We start from the raw sequence: 26,610 nt of genomic DNA, 5'->3' as shown, positions 1-26,610 counted from the left end.
GAATTAACCTCTTAGGATACATTTCCACGATTGGATGTAATAGATTTACAATTATATGGATGTGGCACATATCAACTAAAAATGGCTTCGTTTTACTTTGCAGACCACGTCAAAGATAGTGGTGATTTTGAATTCTTAGTCTCAAAAGAGAATCTTAAAATACAATATAATAATTTTGATATCAACACTGAATCCGACAACTCATTCATTATAAAAATACGCATTAATTCGAGGCATGCAGCTGCATCAAATTACTTCGTTTACATCCTGGTCGATAAAACGAAGGACAAGTGTGATTCAATTATTGGTTATACCTGTGGTTGTAAAGTAGGAAAAAGTAGAAAAAAGGCTGCTGTTCCCACGTAATGGTCGTATTACGGTACTTTGGGTATGCCAAGTATTTAGAAAAAATACCAACAGGACCAGATCATTCTCCTATATTTGAATCTTTAAGTGATGATGAATTTATAAACGACAGTGATAACGAATTGGAAGAAACAGAATAAAAAAGTTTTAAATAATGACATTTTCTAAATATTTCTCATTGAGGATTACAGTAAATTAAACATCGTATATAAAAAAAAATTAATTAAAAATAAATAAATAAAAAAAACGGTATGTAGCAGAGGGTCGTCTCCTCGCGGTGCATCTTGGAAACACAATCTGTGGCTAAATAACCCTCCTGAAAAGTATGATTAGTGTATATTTTTGAAAAATCACCTACCGATAAAAAATGTACTCCTTGAAATAATCTTTAATCGGTAATATTATTGAAATTAATTGAGGTTTTTAATTTTATGTAGATTAGAGAGATAGCCCGCACATGATATAAAAATGATTTCATAAAGAATAAGCGATTAATTCTCTGTTCTCATGGTTATGAGAATTAGCCTACTTATGGTTTAGTACGAGTCGTTAATAGGGCTTAGGTGGATTAGAAGAAGGAAACACGTGCATTAGATTGTAGTTTACATACTAATATTTCATTAAAAAAGCGACTGAATTCGTTGTTCCCAGGGTTATGTGGGTAAGTCTCCTTGTGGTTTGGTAGGGATGGTTTTTAGGGGTTAGGTGAGTTAAGGGGTAGGTGATTAGGTGGTTTAGTTCGCTTGTGGTGTAGAATTTGATTATTTTAAGAAAACACAACCGACTAAACTCGTTGTTCCCAGGGTTAGGTGGGTTAGCCTGCTTCTTCTTTTGTCTAAGTGAAAATATAGGGTTTTTTGGCCTTTTTTTTGAGATTATGAAAAATCCTGACCTGATGGGGTTCAAAGGACTCCAGATTTGGATTCACCAACCCTAAAAACATAGTAAATATGGTCAGATCTTTATCTCAAATGACTTTTCTTTTGTGTGGCTGTGTTATTATTTTTCAAAATAGGGGTGTCTACCCCTATGCAGGGGGTGCCTGTACAGTTTGTCCGCACATTTGAAACTTTAAAAGTGTATAATTAGATACCCTTGATACATCCTAACACTGTTTTGGTGTGTAACTTCGTTTCCAAAAAGAAGCCGAAAAACGCCTATTTTTAACATTGTCCTTTCTCACCCCGAAACGGGACTTTGTGTGTCCGAAGGATTTTGATGCGCTGAATCCGAATCTAACCTCAAAATTAACCTTATACGTCGGGTTATTGAGATATTCTAACCTAAACGTGCGAAAAACATGGTTTATTGCTATATTCGAGGGTGTGTGACACCGTGAATAATTTTTTTTTCAAAATTGGGCAATACCACCACAAAGGAGTACTTTTGTTCTTTCTAATCCATTTTTCAGATTCAAGATAGCGTTTTTTTCATAGAGATATCACTGGTTGAGGTTAAGTACTTTCGTAGTTTTATAACAACATTGAAACATCCTATATAGCATATGTGAGGCTATAACCCCAAGTTATAAGTCATAAAATTTGATTGAAAAAATGTATATATATGTCTTCGGGAATGCTGATCACGAATACGTAATCAGATGTTGACAATTCAAAATGGCGAATCCAATATAGCTGACCAAAAATCTTTTGAGACCGGATTCAACTAGAAAAATGTTCACTTAGGTTTTTGGGGTCGTTGATTCGAATATGAAGTCACATTTTGCAAATTTAAAATAGAGGGTTTAATGAACCAGGCCAAAACTATTTGATTTAATCGAAATTGAACAAAAAAAGAAGAAAGTGTTTCACATTGAGTTTCTATTTTATAAAATCTGACTTTAACGAATCCTCAAATATATAAATAAGTAAAAATGTAAAGAATATTCCCTTTAAATCAGATCAAATATCAAATATTTGGTCTGCTATATTGGAACAGCGACTCGAAAATTTTACGGGTGGCATATGAAATCTACTATCAAATTCATATACTCATTAAGTGACTGAAAGGGTTAATGTATTTGGGATTCAGGAGTCTGGAAATATACATTGCAAGTAACAAGGTTCAGAGGACATTTGGGTTCCAGAAGACTAAGAATATACATTCGCAGGTTACGGGGCTAGAGGATTAAGGAAACTGGGGATTTAGAGTTTGGAGTTATAGACTCGCACGTCACAAGGTTAAGGAGTTAAGGAATTTTGATTTGAAGCGTTGTAGTTTCGATGTCTTGGGGGTTAAGGAGAGGAAGGTATAAGAGCTCTGTGACCTGTTCGGCTGTAATTCCTTATCCTTAAACCCAAATTTCCTTAATATTCAAATCTGACTTCATATTCGTGGTCAACAACCCAAAAAAGTCCATACTTAAATGTTTTTGAATGAATTCAATCACTTATAAAATTTTTGGTCCACCATATTAGACCACCATTTTGAATCTTCAGAATCTGACTTCAAATTCGTGATCGGCATTCCCGAAAACCCATATACACATTTTTTTATCGATATCGATCACTTATAAATTGGGGTTATAGTCTCATATATGCTATATAGGCTGTTTTAATGTTGTTATAAAACTGCGAAAGTACTTAACCCCAATCAGTGATATCTCGATCGAAAAAAAGCTATCTTGAAGCTGAAAAATGGATTTTAAAGGGCAAGAGTGCTTCTTTGTGATGGTATTACCCGTGTTTGAAAAAAAATTGTTCACGCTGTCATATAACCTCAAAAATAGCAAAAAACGTTGTGGTTCGCACTTTTAGGTTAGAATATCTCGAAAACCTGACGTATAGGGTTAATTTTTGTCAATCGTGAGCAATCGTGGCACCCACCAGTGGATAGATTTTTCAAGTCCAAATGTTGGTGGAAAATATTATGTACCCATTCACTCGAGACATCTACAGCACTAGCAATCTCACGCACCTTCACTCTTCGGTCAACCACTACTATATTATGGATTTTATTAATGATTTCTGGAGTGGTGACCTCAACAGGGCATCCAGAACTTTCAGCATCTTTTGTGCTCATATGGCTACTCCTAAAATTTTCAAACCACTTATAAATCATTCTAATCGAATGTACACAATCACCATAATATTAATCAAGCTTCTGTTTAATCTTCTGATGCGTTTTGCTTTTAATAAAGTAATGTTTAATCAACATACGAAATTCTTTTTCGTCTATATTTTTGAAACTACTTGATTTCTATGATTCGAACAAATATTAAAGACAAAGTAATAAACCAATCTGGCTAAAATTTGGTGTATACCCTTCCAAGATATACTACTAACTAAAAATAACCTCGATACGTACCAGTAGCGCCACCTCTTTGATTTTGCAAGGACTTTTCAAATGGCCCTCGTATTTTTCTTTTAAAGTTAATTGATTATTGTATTCGAATATTTAACTCTTTTAGAATTTATATTGTTAATATTTTAGGAGTATTTCCTTGATATTTAATCAATTGTCGATTATTATGTTTTAAAAATTGATGCTCTGACGTACAAATAATGAAAAACACTCAGAAAAAGAGTAAAGTTTTTAAACATGTTGAATGTATGAAGTATTGATTAAACTATTAGATAAAAACTTTGTGATGATATTTTTCTAATTGTTTTACTTAATCAAGCGAATATTTCATTATTTCCAGATGCAATCAACAGCAGAACTGCAGTATTATTGCTTCAACTTCGCAATTCGACGATCCTTGTCCTAACACTCTTAAGTATCTTGAAGCACATTACCAATGCATTTCTGGTGAGTTTTTTTTTCATAAACTAGCTGGTAAGGTTCTATTACGCCACTATCTAATTTTCGAAAATATCTATAGGTCAAAGTACTTCTCCATATTATAAATACAGTTATTTAGTAATTTTCGCAGATAATTAATTTTTCTAAAAAAGTCATCTGACTTCAACTTCATTTTTTGCAATTACTCAGACAGTTATGCTTTGATTTGCGCCAGCAAGCATTTGCCAGGAAGCACACTTTTAGTTAAATTAATTTAATCGTACCAGGGATACAGTGCCGATAAAAAGTTTAAAATTCTCAACAAAAATAAACGAAAATTTTTAAAGTTTAATATTTCGAAAATTATATATCTTAGTAGGTTCACCCGCAACTCATTTTAAAGCTCTGTTTAGGTACATAAAAAATGACTTTTCTGCTTTTTCGTACAACATTCTAAGTTATTGCTATGTTGTATTAAAGTTTCGTAAATGTCACTATTTTTTATTGATTTTAAATATTTTGCATCACTACGAAAAATTAATGTATCGCAAGGGGATGATTATCAATTAAAGTATACTCAAAAATTTTTTAGGCTTCCGGTCGAGAGCTCGAACGGGAAAGACGCACGCGCCGTGCGCTAACGTTTCGAACAGCAAAAACTGAGGCAAAACTGAACAAAATTAGTTTAAAAGTGAAGTGGCAAGAAGGGAAAGAGGGTAGCTAACGATTAAACGAAAAAGAAGTGAAGGTCGAGTGTAAGAAAGAAGAGGATGAGTGAATCTAAGAAGAGCGACGAAAGTAAGATTATGGAAGCAACAGATAAGACGCCACAGGGTGATGATGAGCAAGGGTTGATAAAGCGGGGCCGAGGCAGGCCAAAAAAAACAGAAAATGAGAACGGAAAAAGAGTGAAAAGTGACATAAAAGCATTCATGAATAGAGAAGATGTGAGCAAGGAGGAGTAAGGCGGGTTCGCTAAAAGCAACAAAACGCCGCGCTCACCGAGGGGACCAAGCGAAATGGCCGGCGACAACGATGAAACAAAGACCCAGTACAAGATAGCAGAACAAGCTAAGGAGAAGAACTTCGACGGAATAATTGAAGAGGAAGAGCAGGCAGAAGAGGGCACGGAAGGAGGTGATGAAATCCAAGGAGAAAGCGCAAGGGACAACCAGGACGACGAAAACCAAAACGAGCCGGTGGAAACGACGCGCAGGCGCAGGAGGGTCAAGCAGAGGAGGTAGATATGGAAGATTAAGCAGAGGAGGTCGATAAGGAAGAGCAAAAGGAGGCAGAGGGGCAAGCAGCAGAACGAGCAAAATAAGTGGCAAGACTAGCGATAGAGCTGGTCGACAAAAAACTGGCGGATTTGGAAAGCCGATTCGAGGAAAAGTTGAGAGAGCAGAGAGAAGTACTTAAGGAGAAAATCAAGATGGTAACCGAATACAACAGGTATAGGAGGAAGGACATCTCCTCGAGGGAACAGGTGAGCGAGAGCAGAGAGCAGGTGAGCGAGAGCAGAGGGGAAGAAGATAGGGAAGCGACGGCGGCAGCTGACGTCGGGCAACAAGGAAAAGCAGACGACGGACAACAGAAGAACACGAACGAGAGCACCACGGAAGACGAGGAGTATTAAAATTGTACTTTACTGAACATACCATTTCTGTTTCCATGTACTCCACTTCATGGTCATTTCCATGATGCAATCCGACATCTTTAATTGAACTTTGCACATTACCTTCCAATTTTCGATTAGCTATTACTTTATAACATTTTCTTTTACAAGTTGGACACAAAACATCTCCTTTTTCCAGATACGAGCGGAATTCTACATAATATAGTTTGGAGGTGGGTTAAAACAACCTTTACGACTATTTTAATGAAGTTGAAAAATGTTTTTACATACAGAATAATTAAAACTCATAATTAAGCTATTTAAATCGTAACACGAAAACACGCAAATAACTTCAAAATCGCAGTTTTTCAAAATGTAGCTTCTTCCAGATGCAACTGCTACGTGGCACAGGCAGATGGTGATTGCATACTGACTCAGCTTAGAGAAACACAAGTAATCGCAGTTTCAGGTCAAAGTCTTGATCTTGAAGTCTCTCTCTTGTTGATCCCTTCGCTGTGACTCAGGTAGTCGAGCAAAGAAAGTAAAAGTAAGCCTCACATTTAGCATAAATTCTTTTTCGTAAGAAATTCAAAGACTTTTAAAGACTTCTAGAAGCTATTACAAATTGGTGTTTATATTTTCTACCATATATTTTTGCATATACGTCATTCTCACGCCCGATCAAACGCACAGAGCAAATGTTTCATTCAATGTTGTTTCAGATTGTACAAAATAACAGTTCATTCATATTACTTATATTAATTTACTTATATTACTTTATATTACGTTATATTAAGTAGATAAGTCATTAAATTTAATTTAAATTTAATTACTTATTTAATTAATTAATTTATATATTATTTAAATAAATACATATAAACTGTTAGAATATGAAATTATTTATTCTTTAAAGAAGGCAATTGCAGCAAGCAACGTTGGAACCGCACGAGTAACAGACGGCCGAGCGGCTAGCGCGCGGTTAGTTTCATTTTAGTGCTATCTTAATCCTAATAGCGGGCACTCGATTTTCTCAACGGTTTCTTATGTAAAAAATGACAAGGAACACGATGGTGCAAAAATGAAAAAAAAATATCGTTTTTTGAGATATCGTCGATTTTTTGAAAAAATTGTTTATAATAATGGCATAAATAAATGATTTGGTATTTTATTATTTACATTTTAAAAATGAAACTCTTTCCGCGTCTTTTAAAAAAAGAATCATGTCCATATCTTTATTAGTCTTCGAGAAATCGAATTAATAAAAAAAGTCCAATATTTTTTGAACAGTTGATAAGTCGGCCCTTATCAATATTTTGATATAAAACTCTGCACAGATGTTGACCTCTATATAGATAACAAGTCTCCAACTTTGAAAAAAATTGGTGATTTGAAGTTTTAAACTGTTTGAAATAGCCAAGAATTGCCCAGGAGTTGAAGAGAGAAAAACCGGACGCGATGAAAAAAGGAGAGTACGAATTTGAAATGAAGGAGTGAATGAGCAGATAAAACAACGCGTTTATAAGAAGAGTGAGGACATCGGGAATAATACTAAGGGAGGAAATAGAAGCAATAATAATGAGGATTACAAGAAAGCAGTTCAACATAAAAAGGATGAGACCACTGAAAGGAGAAATGCTCTTAACTTTTGAAAACTTCAGAGAAAAAATAGAATTTGTAGATCAGGCAGAGAAATTTGAAAGAATGGGAATAAACGTAGAAGAGGATAGGACGCCCAGAGAGCTGCAAGTTCATAAATGGATAGAAGCGGTGGCAGAAGTGGAAAGAAGAAAAATTAAACAGGTAGGAGTGGGATACTTAACAATAAAAAGCAACGGAAGGATGAGCTTATGGCACGAAAGAAAAGACCGAACTGGTAGGAGCACAACAGAGGAGGTTTTTTCCGAGCAGAGGAGGAGGAGAGGGCCAGCATACGAGTCCACGGCAAGGAAAGATGGAGCAGTAAAACGGCGGAGAAGGGAGCGGGAGCAGGGACAACGTTTTCGGAGGAGGAAATTAGCAACTTGGTGACACAGGGAGAGGGTAACGAGCCGGAAGGGACAACGAACGGAACAACAAGGAGTGAAGCAGCAACAAGTGAAGGGACCAACGAGCAACAAGGGGTAAGTTGTAAGTTCGTATCGTGGAACATTGCGGGTTCTAAAAACATACTAAAGTGCAGGGACTTCCTGAGTAATTTCGACATTGTTCTATTGCAGGAAACGTGGTTAGAAAAAACCAAGGATATAAACAGATTTGAAAAATTGAACAAAAAGTATAGGTGGGTCACGAAATCAGCTAGTAAAGTGAAAACGAGGGGACGAGCAAGAGGGGGTGTCATGGTGGGAATAAAGAAAGAGCTAGGTAAAAACGTGGAAATCAAAGAGTGGGAATGCGGATTAGTAATAAGTAATGTCGGGATAGACAAAGAAAAAATTGATTTAATAACGATTTATAACCACACGAAAATTAAAAAAATGATTAATAAACTTAAGGAAGTGATAGAGATAAGTCTGCTTGAAGAGAAAAAATTCATTGTAGCGAGTGACTTTAATGCAAGGGTGGGAAACGAGCAGATAAGTACGAGTAAAAAGAGAAATTCTGAAGATAAAAAAACGAATAGAGAGGGAATAAAACTATTAGAAAATTTAAAATACTGTAACGCAAAAGTTAAAAATGGATGTACGGAATGTGGCGAGCGATCAAAAATGGACAAAAAAATTATAATTTTCAACGTTGAATTATCACTTGAAAAAAATAGAAAAACTTTGGATTTGATTTTTAAATTAGACAGATTGAAAGCGCTTGGGAAGAACTTTCAAATAACACCCCGCTCGACTCTGTAGGTCAATTTTGACCAGAGATACACAATTTTGAAGTCTGACAAATTTTGCTCTTGGGGGGGGGGGCAAAAGTACGTGACCGACAGTGTATATATATAGATATATATACATATACACATGTGTAGACAACATTTATAACGATATATGAGTACATACCTATTTATATATATCTATATATATCCGATAAAAGCATCACTCCGGTGTTTACGCTGTATAGCGTATGAGTAAAAAAGTTTGACTTTGACAGACTGTAACTCTTAAACTAAGAATCCTTGAAGTTTTGGGTCTATGGAGACTTTTGTTCGACGTGTTAAGGACTATCATCTTACAAAGTTTTCAAAAAATTAGCCGAAAGCCATTTCTCATAAGAATTCTGCGGGGGTCTTTGCATGTAACGTAATCAAGATATAATTCTTTTTTTGATGTTAAAAATATCTTTCTAACGAGCTGTCGAACGTCAAAATCCAATAAATATTTATTGATTTGTTTATAAAAAACCATTAAAATCACCTGTTTTCAAATAATTAATTGCACTCGTCCTCTGCTTTGTATCAACATCTACTATAATAAAAAATAGGCACTTCGATACCATCTAGCTACGTGCCAAATTTCAACTAAAAATGTTATTAACCTTTCGAGCGGTTGCTTTTGTTATTAAAAAGGGTGTCTTTTTTAAATTAATTTCTTGCCCGTATAATGGTTGTACAGCTGCGGGCAAGGGCTTATTCTTTTCTTTAAGTATTGTACTACAACATACTGATAGTGAGAGATTAATTTAATTGCAAAATATTACAAAATGTCTTCAAACACAAGGCTTCGGCAAACGTTATAAACAATTTGAATATCTTTGACTTTGTGTTAGTAATTGTTTAGCAATTATCACTATCGTATAGCTATTATTTATCTGGGATTTTAAAAGAAACAAAATGTCTAATTTCAATAGAAGCCGAAATAATGTTTGTTTTTTCTAATAATTAATATTAATTTCTTTACGAAGCTTGTGAGATAGTTTGTTCACATTTGTTATTTGTTTTCAGATAATTGTTGGAAAAATTATAAAGAACTAGAAAAAAAATATTTTAACCCATTATTTTTTGTGTTTTAAACTTTTTTAGCGATTTGTAAAAGAAATATAGGTTCTTGAATAAAACTGATTACTGATTTATGCTCGGCAAACAAAAGTACACCGGAAACAAATTGTAATTTATTTCATAAGTAATATTAGAAATCGGGTCAATTGTTAGTAATGTTAGAAAACTGGGTCAAACGCGCGCGCGCGCGCGTGCGTGTGTGTGTGATTTTTTTTTTTTTTTTTTTTATTAAAGAGAGTTGGAGAATGCTTTATGCACGTAACGGCCTTCCGGCTCGTCCTATGTGGGAATCCCTAAGCATGGTATACCCACTAAACTCCCATCTCTCTATGTCCTGCCTGTATCCCCCGCGGGAACCGCCGCTAGGCATTACTTCGCGGGGGGGCTTCTGCTATATTAGCCTTGTCTTCTTCATTATCTTTCGGCTGTGTCGTTTTCTTCGATCTTCATCGTCTTCGGCTATGTTAGCCTCGTCTTCTTCTTACGGCATCAATTTACACGTCTTCTTCCAACGGCATCGTCCGGTCGTCTTCTTCTATCGGCATCGTCCGGTCATCCTCTGGACAGACTCCACCTCGACACCTACGTTCCTCTGCATCAGGTGAGGGAGTCTGGGCTCAACCCAATGTCCTTTACTCTCCCGCAAAGGCAGGGGAGCCCTTAGGATAGGCTGGCGCCTTGTTATCCTATGGACATAGGTGACCCCAGATCCTACGTTCCTCTGCATCGGATGGGGTGACCGCACTCTACCAACTACTCTGTGGTAGTTTACGAGCGCTTTTTAGTCCCATAGTCTGGCACCTCGCTCTATCTATGCATGATAGACCTGTCGCGTCTTCTCTCTTCCTCCTTTCTTACTTCGGTCAGCCGGTTTACCACTGACGTGGCAAAGGTCACTACCGTTTCCCATCCCTCTGGCGAGCCGAGCAGGCAAGCTCCAAGCCCTTCGGGACTCATTGGATCATTCCACTCCGTGCGGAAATGCATCCGTTTCAGCGAAGCGGGGACACACAAATAGGACATGTTCTACGTCCTCGTCAGTGCCTGGACAGGCTGGGCATTCGGCACTCGCATAGACACCGATGCGTTGGAGATAACTGCGGAAGCAGCCATGACCGGTGAGCACCTGTGTCAGTTGGAAGGTGAGGTGTCCGTGGCGCCTCCACTTGTCAATGTTCGGGATGATGCGATGAGTCCAGCGACCTTTCACTGCGTTGTCCCATTTTCTCTGCCATTCTCGCATTAAATTTTTCGTCCACCGTTTGCTGTGGATATGTCTATCAGCATTGTTCTCTTCGTTACGACCTCCTTCACGGTATATTTCTGCTCTGTCGCATGCTAGTAGGTCGATAGGCGCTATGCCAGCGATTACCGAGACTGCAATGTCCGATACAGTTCGGTATGCAAGGGCAACTCGTAGCGCTGCTGCTCTGCAGGCTCTTCGACACGTCCCTCCGTAGCTTGCATTATTTCTTAGCGCATCTGCCCATATAGGAGCTCCGTAGAGAATTACCGAGCTTACGACCGACGATAGGAGGGTTCTGCGTGGTTGCTTTGGCCCCCCCGACGTTTGGCATGATACCTGCCAACGCCCTAGCAACGTTAGTGGCTTTGACACCTGTTTTCGAGAGGTGTTCCTTAAACGATAGCCGCGCATCTAGTATAACTCCCAGGTACCTCACCGTGTCAGACGACTGTACTCGCTTATTTTCCACCGTGAATGTGGCATACTTCCGAGCTTTCGTGCGGGAGATGAGCACCGCTTCCGTCTTTTCCGCAGCGAGACTGAGCCCATGCTCTTTTAGCCATCGGGCCACCACCTCGATGGAGGCGTTTCCTATATATTCTATCTCCTCAACGCTCTTTGCCGTGACAACTAGTGCTACATCATCGGCAAAAGCTATTATCTCTGTTCCCCTTGGGAACTGCTGTCTTATTAGACCGTCATATAGGACGTTCCATAGCAAGGGGCCAAGCACCGATCCCTGCGGCACTCCTCCCGTGATGTTGTATGAGTGTGTGCCATCGTCGGTGTTATAGTGCAGGATTCGGTTGCTTAAGTAGCTCGATAGGGCTCTACGCAAATACAGCGGCACCCTCAGTCCTTCCATGGCTGTCATAATGATGTCCCATCTTGCCGAGTTGAACGCATTTCGGATGTCTAATGCGATCACAGCGCACATGCGTCTTGCGCTCCGTCCTCCGCTAATGGCATCTTTGGCCAGGTCCACAACTCGACCAATAGCGCCTAAGGTTGAACGGCCTTTTCTGAAGCCGAACTGGTTTCCAGACAGGTCCCCCGCTTCGGCTATAACTGCCTCCAATCTGGCATGGATTACTCTTTCCAGCAGTTTTCCTATAATGTCCAACATGCACAGTGGTCTGTAGGACGAAGGCTGCTCGGGAGGCTTATTTCCCTTGGATAGCAGGACCAGTCTTTGCAGCTTCCACGAGTTTGGGAAATGTCCTTCTCGCAGGCACGCACTAAATGTATCGCGAATTATTTCCGGGGCATTCAGTGCTGCCGTCTTGATCGCAATTCCCGGTATCCCATCCGGCCCTGGCGCTTTCCGGGGTCGAATTTTTTTCGCGGCTACTATCAGTTCTGCTTGGGTTACTTCTGTAAACTCGGTTTCATCGTCTCTTTCCATTAGGCCTGTTTATTCTGGTCTCTCCCGATGTCTTGGGAACAGATGTCGCACTACTCTGTCGAGGAATAATGGGCAAGATGGTGGTGCGCCACTCCTGGGCTTGATCTTTCGCATGACCGTTTTATACGGCCGGCCCCAGGGGTCCTTATCTACTTCCTCGCAGAAGTCTCGCCAGCACTGTCTCTTAGCTGCTTTGATGGTGACCTTGAGCAGTGATCGCAGCTCCTCATATTTTTCGGTCAGAGCCTGGAAGTTGGGCTTGTTCCGTGCTCTTTGATGGCGCCTTCTGGCTGTGAGACATTTATGTCTCAGGCTTGCGATGTCCTCGTTCCACCAATATACCGGTAGTCGACCTCTTGCGTTATTTTTTGCTGCCATGGATGCATCACATGCAGTTTTCAGAGTACGTGTGAGACCCTGCGCCTTTTCCTCCGTGGTTCCGGACACTGATGTTCCTTCGAGGGAGTAGAGAAATGACTCTCTGTCGAAGGTATTTGGTGCCCATCTCCTCTTGTTTTCCGTTGTCCTGATGGATACCGCTGGTTTGGTCAACTGGAGCCGGTACGTTATGGCTTGATGGTCACTGCCCGTGTACCGATCGTTGACTCTCCAGTTGAGCTCCTCCGTCAATAGTTTGGCATCTATGAAGGTAACATCCACTATGGACGATTTCCCCGCCTTGGAATAGGTCGGGATCGTTCCTCTATTGGCTACCTCGAGCTCCAATACTCCAAACGCCTCTAGAAGTGCATGCCCGCGAGCATTTGTTTTCGCGCTTCCCCAGTTTACGGCCCATGCATTAAAATCGCCTGCGATGACTACCGGTAGGCGTGATGTCATTGCGCTGGTAACAATGTCATCCAAGGATATCTTAAACTCGCTTATCTCTTCGCTAGGTGGGAGATAGCAACTATATATACGCATGCCAGCCACTTCTATCCACGTAAAGTTTGAGGTTGGATCGATCATCCTTGCCGATACGTGTAGGTGTCCGCATACCCAGACAGCCGCCCTACCAGTCGCATCTTTCACCCAATTCGGCTCATCGAGATCACGGTACTTTTCGCTAACTATGACGATGTCGGCCCTTTCCTCCCTTACCAACTGGTGCAGCAGGTCTTGAGCCGCTGCACAGTGGTTGAGGTTGATTTGGAGTACTTTAGTCATTTTTAGCGTGAGGTCCCTCCGTCTTTGCTTCCGTGCAGTCCGCTGCCTTATGCCCCTCCTTTCTGCACCTGAAACACTGCTTGGAGCGGTCTTCATCGCTTTTGCCGTCCTTTGCGATGTGACCATTCTCCAGGCACCGATAGCATCTTTGTGTCGGTGTGAAAGGCTGAACTCTACAATTCACCCATCTTATTTTCAGCTTCCCGTTTTCAAGTAGCTTTCTGGCCGCTGCTACCGGGAGCTGGATATGTGCCGCTTGTGTGCCGTTGTACAGTCCTCTGATTTTTATGCTGCTACTCGCAGCTGCCTCTGGTCCGATAACTGCAGCTACAGCTTCTATCACTTCCTCAGGTGTGGTTGTCTCATACATGTCTTTGATCCTGAGGGTTTCCTTATCGGTCATCAGGTGGACTTCTGCAGAATTCTGTAGGATAGCCAGAACTGTCTCTTCGATATTTGGAGACGCCGTCCCTGGTTTCCCCAGTTCAAGGAGTAACTCTCCTGCTCTGGTGCGCCGTATTTGCGTAACTCGTTCTCCTATCTCCTTCATGTTTGGTGCTGCCTTGACCTTTCTCAGAATGTCGGCATACGACGTCCCGTCCAGTGCCTTGATCTTAATGGCTTCTGGGCGAGGTTTTCTTTGACTGGTCTTTCGGTGTTCTGACTCCGTGATTTTTCCTCTTCTTCTATCGTCATTATGCTGTTCCGTAGTCTTCTTCTTTTTTGTGGCTCTTCTTTTGGCTTCTGTCCACTCTTCTGTTCCGGGTTTCGACGCCCTTATTTCTTGCTCGGTTGTTTCTGCTTCGTCGGCCGATGTCTTCTTCCCTTTCCTCGGCTTTTTGACCACTGGCGACTCTATTGGTGAATTTGGGTCCCGCTTTTTTCGCTTTTTCTCTGGTTTGGGGGACGTTTGCGTCTCTTCATCTTTTGCCGTTTTGTCGGCATTTTCCTTCGTACCACCTGCAGACCGTAGCTTTGCGTACTCATCAATAGTACTGTTTGCCCTTCTGGCCATGGTCTTTAATTCAGCGTGGAGGTTCTTTTTCTCCAGTATGAACTGCACCAGCTGTTTGACCTTCTTTTCTAAGCTCTTGAAGCATTTATCAGCTTCAAGTGCTTGCTCCTCCATATCTTCTCTCTCATTTGGTTTAGTTATATTGCTCATTTTGTTCCCACGAGTACCTAGGGAACTATCGGTCCGCTCCGGCAGAGCCCCGGTTGCCGGAGTAAGGCTAATTACGAGGGAGTTTCGCCAGGTGCTCCCAAGGCTCCGTTTGAGACTCTCTGTTACCCCCGAGAGCCAACAAGGCTACATCGGCACGGGTCGCTTCACACCTTCAGCTTGGGGGTCCGTTACCCTGAACGGGGACCCTTTAACAAGGTGCTATCATCCGGGCCAGATGAGCTTTGGTTTTTTAACGAGGTTGATACTCCTCCCCCTCCTCCTTCCCTGCATCTTGAGTAGCAGGGTCCCGGGCTTGGGACCGGCGGTGGCGGAGTTGCGTGCGTGCGTGCGTGCGTGCGTGTGCGTGCGCGCGCGCGCGCGCGCGTGTGTGTGTGTGTGTGTGTGTGTGTGTGTGTGTGTGTGTGTGTGTGTGTGTGTGTGTGTGTGTGTGTGTGTGTGTGTGTGTGTGTGTGTGTGTGTGTGTGTACTTTTCAAATCTAACCATATAGTTGTAATCAGCGACTCTGAAAATCCCCGAGTAAAAAAATGCAGACTAAAATATGCAGTGAAATAATGTATGACTCAACGGGTTTGTTCTTTGTAGAAAATATGGTTTTAGGGTGACTTCAACTCTCAATTAAGGGTAGGTTTTCCATATTTTCAAAAAAAGGAAATAGTTGCGCTTTTGAATTTTTCACGACGATTAATTTGATACCTCATTATTTATATGCTTACGAACTGTACAAAAACAGGCGTAAGACTGATGTTTTTTGCGGTTACTCTTCTTGAAGAGTTTACATGAATACAGAAGCTTTGATAAAAATATATCCGATAAGAAAGTCAAAAAATTTAGAATTCATCTTTAATGTCTTACGCCATAACTAGCGGCCCCGGAATTTTTTGACCCTATCATTTCAAATGACAAAAAATTACAAATGTGTTAAATTCTATAGTTAGGTTCCAGTGTTTTCGTTTATAAGAAACGAATTCTTACAAACGAAAAAAATTTCACTGATATAACGAATCGTTTGTATATTCGTTATGTCTCTCTCTCCCCAAGAAGCCAGTAACTAATATATTTAATAATCATTATAAATTACCATATTGTTTGAATAGTTACAGCATTACGGACGTCAGCGAACTGGTAAGCGACGCGACTTGCGTACGATAATCGATGTCGACTCACGGCGCGGACCTCGCGGAGAGACGCTTCCTTGCGAGGTGAGAGAGAGAGTTTCGAAAATTGAGATAGTCCGTTTTCGACGATCGACGGGTTAACGTTCCCCGCGCGAGTCGTCAGGAGTATTTTCGACTTCCTTCTGGCGAGCCGGGGCCTACCGCGAACATCCAGCCTTACACGTGCCTACGTACGCTGCATACACCGGAAGAGAGGCGTTATTGCGAATCAGCCGACCAGCGGAGGCGAATACGCAGCAGAGGCGAGCCCGCTATCGTGTGCCCTCGGTTTGCGGGTTAGAATAGGTGTACAAGCGGCTATACTGTAAGTACCAGATCTAGTACCTGGCTTCTCTCTCTATACCGCTCTCTCCCTTTTTGCGTTAACTGAGCCGCGCGTTTACGCTCGCCTTTTCTTTTGTACACGTTGCGCCGCGGCCACGGTTGGTACCGGCAATTCCTCTCTCTCCGCGAACGTGCTGTCGCTTTTATATATTCGTCGTACCTGAGACGAATAAGTGCGGTTTGCCGTTCGCGAACACCCGGCTCCTACGAGGCGATTTCGCTGTTACTTGCTTCGACGAGGTTAAGCGCTGTCGCTTCCACGTTCGAACGGTGCGCGCCGGTTCGCTGTCGCCAGTGTGCACAGCTCACAACAGAGCGAGTGCTTGCGCGACCTTAACCGCGTAGCGCATGCGCAGTTCCGTTCGCTTCACTGTCAAACTATTGCGAGTTTGTTGCGTTGCGATTAACATTGTTTATATCGACGCGTTTCGATACTATGTATTTCTTTGTTGCTGATTAAAATTTATACGTCTCTACTTTTAATTCTATTCGAGTGCTTATTGTCCGCCGACTCCCCGTTCCTTGAATTGCGATTGTGTATGCGACTGTACACGCGCGAATCTCTCTCTTTGGCCGTCGCGCATCTTCACGCGTAGCCTACGACACTCTCCGCGGGCCAAGCTTTCTGACTGAAAAGGAGGCAACTGAGCTGCTGGACCCAGGACACCCGGTGCAGGAGCACCGTGCCGCTCTGGAGAGCAACCTAATTTATTTCCCGCGATTTAGATATTATATAACTGTTCCTGTCCAGGCGAAGCTGAGCAGAAACCCCGTTATACTGATATAATCAATTCAGATATTAATAATTTCATTTGCATAGACAGTTATTAATTTTTCAAAAGATTTAAATTAGCACAACTTTTTTTGTATTTTTTTTTCCAGAGTAAAATTATTCAATATATATTTTTTCAGAGTGGAGAATGTTTTCATTATTGAAAAAAAAATTTTTGAAATATTTAGAACGTTATAAAAATTATATTTTGGCGCCAAACATTTTTAATTTAAATAGTTTTGTGGAGATAAAAAAACTCTACAAAATAAAAAAAGAATTTTTTTTTATTTCAAAAATTGACCGAGATATTAAAAAATCCCAAAACACAAAATAGGGTCTCATACTATCCCACGTTGATATAGGAGTCTGAAAATTTGGCAAAATGAGTTTCTAAACATGTTGGACACAATGGCCTATTTAGTTATAGGGGGGTTCAAAGGGCAGTTTGGCTATCTGACCGGGCTAGAACTTTTAGAGAATTTGCTAATCTACAGCCAGTCCGAAATTTTTTTATAAAGAACAGGTAGTTACGGAGCAAGATATTGTTTACATTAGGGTATTTAAATATCTTTTAGATATTTATATAACGAATAGAAGGTAGAAGCGATATAATATAATAAATTAATATAATGGCTCTTAGGATATTGTTTCTCACATTCTTGCAGGTAACTGTCGAGAGCAGCAACTGAATTTGTGAGAGCCAATTAAGATTTTTTGTTTTGTACTAAGATGTATGTAGGACATTGAGCTTTTCGTAAATTATTTTGGGGTAACTCGAGGGTTCATAGCTCAGAATTTTCAATTAATACTGCAGAGCTCTTCTCGCAACTCTGGATTTTAAGGAAGCACAGCCAGTTTCCAGTCGGACAATGTATCCCAGAGTATAACAAGGCACCTGCAAGAAATGTTTGAGAAAGATTGTTTGAATTTTCTTAATTTCATATGAGTGATAAAGACCTTAAATTCCGGAGCCATATAATGGAGTTAATGAGAACGTTGAGTTGAAAAGTTTGACTGCTGCAGGCCAGGACGTTTTTCCAGAGAATTTGCGATATCATGCCTAGCGCGGATTCGGCTTTGACTAGTAAATTTTTCGAAGGCAGCTCTGAATATACCTAAAGAGGAATAGGTGACTCTCAACTAAGTTTAAGACTTGACGACTTTCAGGGCAACATTGTTGTACTTCATAGGTTTATCTTTGGTTGATTTTCCGCCTCGGTGACATTATAATATAACTGTCTTATGGAAGTTGACGTCGATGCTTTTCAGCTGACACTACTTGACCGGGATATCTAGTTTATTCTAGAGGTCGACAGCGTTTTTTGTAAGTTTCATAAGGTTATCAGCAAAAAACAGTAAATCTATTACTTCGTCGATTCTCGGATAACCTTCTTTCTTTAAATAATCAATTATATTGTAAACTAGGAAAATAAATATGAAAGGACTGAACGAGTCTACTTGTGAACGCCTTAAGTAATGTCGATGTTTTTGTTTTTTTTGTTTCCCTCTAGTCTGATAGACATATGGGCTTTGCTGTATAGATCCTGCAAGAGCTTAATAAATTTGGAGTGAACTTCAAGCGTAAAAGAAGATGTTTCACAGTATTGTGTAAACTACAGAATCGAAGACTATAAAAATCTACAAAAGCAACGTACAGTTTTCCTCTTGGCTTGCTGGGCTTAATTTTGATTTTGGCCTGAGATGTAAAAATATTGTCGCCACACGATCTACTTCCTCTGAAACTTGCTTAGCATTCAGACAGAATATTGTTGTCCTTGCACTACTTGAGAGATGTTTGGCAAGAAATGAAGTGGAAATCTTTGTGATAGAGTTCATTAATGCAATCCCTCTGTAGTTGGCGTGGTCGTTGGGATTGCTTTTCTTGTAAAGCATATTTTTTCGTTTTTAATTCTGGCTTCATCACGCTTGTCGAGATGCTCAATGCTGGCTACTGGGGACTTCATTTCAATTTCCCATGTGATATTTTTGTCGGAGAGTTCCTCGACGACTGCCTGTTGAACAACTTTCTTCACGTTGAATAATTCTTATTTGAGTTCATCGATCTGGTTTCTTAGATATGATACTTTTTAGATTAAGAACTTGAGTAATTTTGTCAAATCTTTTTCAGTGTTCTTCGCCTTCAATGGGTCTTGGCTAAAAAGTTCTTTAATTGTTTTTGTGCTGTAGTCATTTGCACACGTATTTCGAGTAGGATGTGGAGATATGTTGATACAGTTTTATGTTAATCTCTGTTATCGTGATGTCAGACGGCTCGCTGTGTTACTTGACCTTGTGCTCAGTTGCACCCAAACTAACTTATAAGGATCACTCGAACTCGCATACAGAATATGTCGCGAGCACGCTTATATCTAGTAGAATTTATTGATGCACGATCTCTGGTGGGTATAAACTACTATTTTTCGGTTAGCTAACTATACAGGGTGTTTCATTTTAATCCAATCACGCGCATAACTTAGTAAAAACAAACATTATCAAAAAATGACCTCTACAAAAGTTGCAGGGGATAAAGGGTACCATCAACTTTGACCCTTAACCCTTAGTAGCCTGATTTACGAAAGTGATTTTACTTGTTCACTTTGCCGCGCAAGTAATATGTCATAGATAAAATAATGATGATGATGATATTGATTTTTTTTAATTTCGTTGGAAAGAATATTATACAACAGTAAAATACGTACAGCCAACCTATAAAAAAAAACTAATAGTAATGTGAACATTCGGTTTAAAAGATTGGTATCAAAATTGAAACTCTAGGTTATTAAGGGTTAATACGTTTTTCGAGGTCATCTGACGGTCAAAGTGCTTGTTTTAACGGGAACCCCTATTTTTGATACCGGAATCATGTATAGTGGGAAAAATTACATCCAAAATGATATTTCAAGTTTGTATTTGTGACCTGAGAAGGTCAATTAAAGGTCAAATACTCAAAAAACTGTATTTTTGTCATACCTATGTCTCTGTACAATTTATTAATTAAATTATAATTTTTTCAGTTAAAAATAATTTTTCATATTGACTTTGACCCCTGCTTATTGTTACATACAGTTTATATTTAATATAGCACTACTTATTAAATAGTTAAACTAATTAAATTTCTTTTGTTTAACATTGTTTTCTTCATAAATTTAATATTCGCAGAAAAATTATCTCGTCTTTTTTTACTTTGTTATAATCAAAATTTTCACTATGGCTGATTACTCAACGGCTGAAAGAGTTGATATTCAATTGGTTCTTGGTGATTGTAAGCGTAATTACCGACAAGCTGCTGCTCTTTATCGAAATAGATATCCGAACAGGAGACATTCGAGTTATACAACAATTCGTGAAATTTACCGTAGAGCTCAACAATGGCAACAATCACGGGTTAGAGAACGTCGTAATTACAATGAAGAAGATATTCGTGTAATAGTGGTTCTGGCAATGGTTCATTTAAATCGTAACATCAATACCCGTGACATTCAAAGGCAAACTGGTATACCAATGGCTACTGTTTGGAGAATACTAAGAAATCATCATTATCATCCATATCATATCACTTTGACTCAAGCCATCACACCTGCTGATATGAGATTACGTCTACAGTTTTGCCAATGGGCATGACAAATGATTGCCAATGATCCAAACTTTTATCGATACGTAATGTTTTCAGATGAAGCAATCTTTCAAAGCAATGGCCAGCTTAATTGACATAATTGTCATTATTGGGCGAATGTTAATCCGCATTGGCACAGGCAGATAGATAATCAAAATCGATGGAGGCTTAACGAATGGTGTGGAATTGTTAATGGATACCTTATAGGCCCATACTTTTTCGATGGAAATATAAATATGTATAATTTTTTACAGTTTCTGATAGACCATCCAGTACTTCTTGAAGAAGTAGATTTTTACACAAGATTAAAAATGTGGATTCAATTAGATGGAGCTCCTGCATACTACGCTCGAATAATTAGACAATATCTCAATCAATATTATCGTGACAGTTAGATTGGACGCACCGAGCGTGGAGATTTTGGTGTTTGATGGCCATCAAGATCTCTAGATTTAACATCATCTGATTTTTATTTGTAGGGATATTTAAAAGATATTGTTTATGAACACGAACCAACAACAAGAGAAGACATGATGCATAGAATTCGAACCGCTTGTGAAAACATCCCAAGGGCTGTATTACTCAGAACAGTAGAACAATTTCAGCAAATACAATTATGTATTTAAGAAACTGGTGGTATCTTTGAAAACCTACGTTGAATTCTGAAGAAAAGTGAGATGCAAGGGGACTCATTCTAATCAAGCACCCCAAAGGGAACACAATCCTATTACGTCCACGTCGTTGTTTCTGGGTGATGTTAATGGTAGGATGAAAATTTGACCTTCAAATGACTTTGAATGTCGATAACAGGGTCTAGGACATTATCATATTCAAATTGTATATTTTTCTATTTTCGGATCCTTGATAGATAAAATTTTCTGTTACAACAAGCACTATGACTTTCAAATAACCTTGCAAAATGGTTTCAAAGACAGCATGGCATTTTACACGATTACTTTCAAAAGGTATCTCTACAATATTTATTATACCAAAAAATTTAAAAAACTAGTTATTAGGAGGTTTTTTGAACAGTTGACCTTCAATTAACCTTTTCAGGTTATAAATACAAACTTGAATTATCATTTTGGATGTAATTTTTCCCGCTCTATACGATTCCGGGGTCAAAAATAGGGTTTCTAATTAAAAAAGCACTTTGACCTTCAGATGACCTTGAAAATCGAATTAAGGGTTAAAGTTGATGATATCATTTGGTAGCCCACTCAGTCCCCTACAACTTTTGCAGAGATCATTTTTTGATAACGTTTGTTTTTACTAGGTTATGCGCGTGGTCGGATTAAAATGAAACACCCTGTATAAGAAGCCCAAATGATTGACTCTGCGCAGAAATTGATGCGCTGAGCCAGAATCGAATTACTCCTCGTACGCTATCTTGCCAGACTGTTAGAATGTGTGCACTCATCTTTGCATGTACTTGTCGACGTATATGTACGCCGCCTTTCAATAAAAATAACTTAAATTTTGACTCATTAGTAAAGAGGACTTTCTTCCATTGTTTGGATTTCCAATTCTTTTATTTTTAAATCCGAGCTAATCTTTTACGTTTGTTGACTGCCTTCAAGACAGGTTTTTTAGTTATTACACGGCCATTTAATCCAGCAATTTGGAGGTGCCGTTGAATAGTTGAAGATAACATAACTGCAGTAGCATTAGGTAGAATTAATTCATCACGTATTACACAGTCCGACAAGATTTTTGCACAAGCGAACCATACATGGTTCCCCGAAGAATTTTTGGCGCTGAAACCGAATCCGGCTTCATAATTTCTCCAACACGTCAGGATTTTGAGATATCCTAACCTAAAAGTGCGAAAATAGCGATTTTTGCCTATATTGAGGTTATGTAGCACTACGACATTCTCTATACATAAAAAACTATAAACGACATCTTAAAGTAGCAGCCTAGTCCTTTCAAATGCCGTTGAGTTTGCTCAAATAGCTTATTTTTTCTTTGAGATATTGTATTTTAAAGTTTTTAGATTTCATAAATATTGTACCTCTCAGAACATACTCGTACAGCTTTGAAAGTTTCGACGTTGAATTTTATGTCAAACGACTTGAATCAACTACTGTTCTGCAAGAAGATTAAGATATATACCATGGACAGGCTAACCCAACTTCAACCTAAATTACGTCATCCCCATGAACCCTTACAGCCCTTATAAACCACCCCTGCCAACCGTCAAACAGGCTAACCTACCTACGATAAATCTGAGTAGAGCGAGTTTAATCGACTGCTTTTCTATGAGGAACCTAAGATCTCAACCACAGATAGGCTTGTCTGTTTTCTCCTTGACGTACTCTATCTCCAGATACCCTTACAACCCTCATAAACCGCCCTACCAACCCCCAAGTAGGCTAACCTACCTAACGCTGGTTAGAACGAGTTTAATCAATTGCTTTTCTATGAGGAACGTAAAATCTCAACCAGATAGGCTTACCTGTTGTCTTCTTAATGTACTCTATCCTCAGAAAACACTACAACCCTCAGAAACCCCCTCTATCAACCCCCAAGCAAACTAACCCACCTAACCCTTGGTAGAGCGAGTTTAATCAACTGCTTTTCTGTAAAAAAATGAACATCTCATTGACATTGTCTCTGATATACTCCTCCTCAGGTAGGGGTGGTTTATAAGGGTTGTAAGGGTTCGTGGGGATGACGTGATTTAGGTTGAAGTTGGGTTAGCCTGTCCATGGTATATATCTTAATTTTGTTGTAGAACAGTAATTGATTGGGGACGCTTGATACAAAATTCGACGTCGAAACGTTCAAAGCTGTACGAGTATGTTCTGAGAGGTACAATATTCATGAAATGAAAATCTTTGAAATTTAATATCTCAAAGAAAAAATAAACAAACTGAGCAAACTCAACGGCATTTAAAAGGACTAGACTGCTTCTTTAATATGTCGTTTGTAGTTTTTTACGTGTAGATAATGTCGTGGTGCCTCATAACCTCAAATATAGGTAAAAATCGCTATTCTCACACTTTTAGATTAAGATGTCTCAAAATCCTGCCGTGCTGGAGCAATTCTGAGGCCGGATTTGGTTTCAGCGCCAAAAATTCTTTGGGAAAACATATATGGTTTGCTTGTGCAAAAAATTAAGGTATTTTTGTAGGACTGTGTTATCGCACCGTATTCAAACGATTTAATTTACTTTATAGAATAATATGTTTATCTTGCTGTCTAGTTGTTTTATGAGGATGAACACCGCGATTACGACTCTGTAGATCAAATTCTTGCTTAAATCTTTTCACTGTTGCGTAAACTGCACCGTAAATATCATTCAATTCATCACAAATAGCCCGAAATTAAAGTCCATGCTGCCGCAATGCAATAGTAACAGTTTTTTTCCGTTGAAAGTTTATCCTTTTAACAACCTATTATGTCGTTCTATTCGATCATCACGAATGTTCACAGTAAATCTATATTTTTATTTTCGAACATTTTAAAAAAATTCATATAAAATACTTTATGAAAAAATTCTTGTTCTTTTACGATTTCAAATATTTTTTCCTGAATGCTTTCATGAAATATAACATACTTTTGCTCTAATAGTTTTTCTTAGATTTCATAGTTTATTAAATAAAAATTATTTTCCGAAAGAAGAATTTTTTTGAAAAACCTTATAATAAACTCAACCATAGAGTTTTATTTATTTATTTATTATTAACTAGAGAACTATACATATATTACTAAATAGCAATAAATATACAAGTGCTTTACAAAATAATATTGCAACCCAGTAGAAGAAATTGATTTTCTGTTCGCTGGTCTGGAATACAAACTACGAATCTTAATCTAATAGTACAACTACTAAACTTAAAACTAAAAAAGTTATTTTTTAACCTTTAGAGGTCCGGAGAATCAATATATTGACGCTAACCCCGATTGACACTCCCTATGATCAATCAATGATATAAGATACTCTTTATACCAATTTTCTGAGGGCGATATCCCCCTTGAAATCCCGGGCAAAAAAATGACTGCATGCCTGTACAATGGTAATTATCATTACTATGTTGAGCAGGCGACTAAATTAATGCATTTGTTTTATATTCTTCATCAAAATCTTAATAGCATGTTTCTAATAGTTCGTGTAATAATCTATAGCTGCTTTCCAATCACTTACAAATATAATTCTGTATATGGAGTGGATTGGACAAGTAAGTCCAATAGCACATGTTACTGTTGAGTGTGGAAACATTTTCTTTATCTTGTATATCTATTGTACACTTACAAAGAGATGTAAAAACAATATCATCTATGATAATTATATCTTTGTGTTTAGGTAGAAATTTTAGTAAATATACTGAATTGGTAAAAGTTTGTTTACCTTGTAAAATTCTATCAAAATATAGGATTGCTTTGTTGTTACTAAGGTAGTTAATGTCCCCGTATATCATTCTGTGATAGTTTGATTGCAGTACGGGTTTTCCAGGGACAGGATCAGCTTTTGTTGCTTTAGCCTGTATATTATTAACTTCAGCTATATTATCTATTACGTCAAATACTGTGTCAATAGTTTTATATGATAATATACGAGAATATAATATTTTATATAATATTTTATATAATAATCTAATTTTATATAATATCTCATACTCTTGCCTGCTGTCGATTCTGTTTCAGATTGTATTGCTTTTATAAAATTAATATTTTTAAAGCCCATTTGATTTGGTTTTTTGCAGTCGTCTAAGTTTTTTGTAATATTATTTTTTGACTAGATACTGCATATATTATTTGTTTGTACTTTTAGTATATCATTTGTTATTTTAGTAATTATATTCTAATATTGAGTAATTATATATTGATATTCTTCTGTGAGATCTGTTGTGGCAAAGGTTACATTTGCCATTTGCGCAAATGTGAATCCTCATATCTAAGAGTATATTGCTTATATGTATATCCTCATGGGCTTCTAATCTTGGATATACATTTTCAATGAATTGTTTTTAATTATACAGACCCACAAAAAAAATGATCTTGTATGTTCATCGACAAAAGCTACGTACTCCTATGTATTTTTGCGCGCTGTGTCCAAATCTTGCATTTGTTTAACCTCAGCATATCCGGTTCAAGCGCATTTGAAGATAAATTAATTATTAACCAAGTTTAATATGGAGAGGAGGAACAAGGACCTTAGATGGCTCTACTTATGGCTTGTTAATGATGTTATTCTTACGGGGTACAGGTACTTAACAGGCCATTCTGCTTTTACGTAATGATTCTTACAATCCCTGCTATTCCACATGCATACGAAACATGGAAACTTTGTGAAGCCTGATTGCTGACCTAGCATGATGGTAAGACTCTTGAGATCACCACAGATTAGCCAGTTGTATTCCTTGTACTGTATTTTATTTAATACCAACTCAACATTTTTGTAATATTCTTTTAGGGTAACCGAATGGGCCACAGGTATTGGAGAATATTTATTAGTTTTATGTAATAGTACAGCATTCAGGCTTCGCTCAGAAGAAACCAGAAATAATCTCCATTCCTCAGATTTATAAACATCCTTTTTAAATTCGTCAATCAGACCATTAACATTGTTGCAATGTACGAGATAATTCTCCGCAGAAAAATATTTTCTGAAGTAATTTTCTCTACTCCGATAGTAAGAACATTTAGTACGTTTCGTCAGTACATTTTTTTCCTTCAACCTCGAAGCAAGTAACTCTGCTCCCTTCTTTGATAAGCCTAACTCTCTAACTAGGTCATTAAGTTCTTTCTGATCAAATTCTTCTTTTCTCTTTGTTTGTGATCCAGATGGCACATACTCGTCATTACTCTCGTCCGTTTCTTCTCTTTCACTCTCTGTTTCATCATAACTAGAAACCTCTAATTCAGTAAATACAAAAGAAAGGTCACTTTCTACATCTGTATCTCTTTCTTCTATTGGAGCTATGTATCCACAAAATTGTGTACGCGAGTATGTCTAGTATGGGTTCACCTGTAGATTAGTTAAAACCTTTAGTTTTTGTCATACAAAAATAACAATTTTCTACATTTTCTGGCTCACTACAAATCATAGGTTTGACAAATTTTAATGGAGTTTTGTTATT

General features: G+C 38.5%; 1 protein-coding gene across 8 annotated transcripts in view; it reads left to right on the top strand.

Moving 5' to 3' along the window:
- LOC131675033 (latrophilin Cirl-like) overlaps positions 1-26,610 on the top strand; it is a 795,927-nt gene that overhangs the window by 244,431 nt on the left and 524,886 nt on the right. For all 8 annotated transcript variants that reach the window (XM_058953848.1, XM_058953849.1, XM_058953854.1 and 5 more), the window contains one exon: positions 4,010-4,116. In XM_058953848.1, the coding sequence (XP_058809831.1) occupies positions 4,010-4,116 (107 nt within the window). The remainder of the gene's footprint in view (positions 1-4,009; positions 4,117-26,610) is intronic.

This window comes from Phymastichus coffea, unplaced genomic scaffold (assembly GCF_024137745.1).
Source record: "Phymastichus coffea isolate CEN01 unplaced genomic scaffold, Cenicafe_Pcof_1.1 PCOF00015, whole genome shotgun sequence".
NCBI classification, from domain to species: Eukaryota; Metazoa; Arthropoda; class Insecta; order Hymenoptera; family Eulophidae; genus Phymastichus; species Phymastichus coffea.
This window is presented reverse-complemented; position numbering and strand designations above follow the sequence as displayed.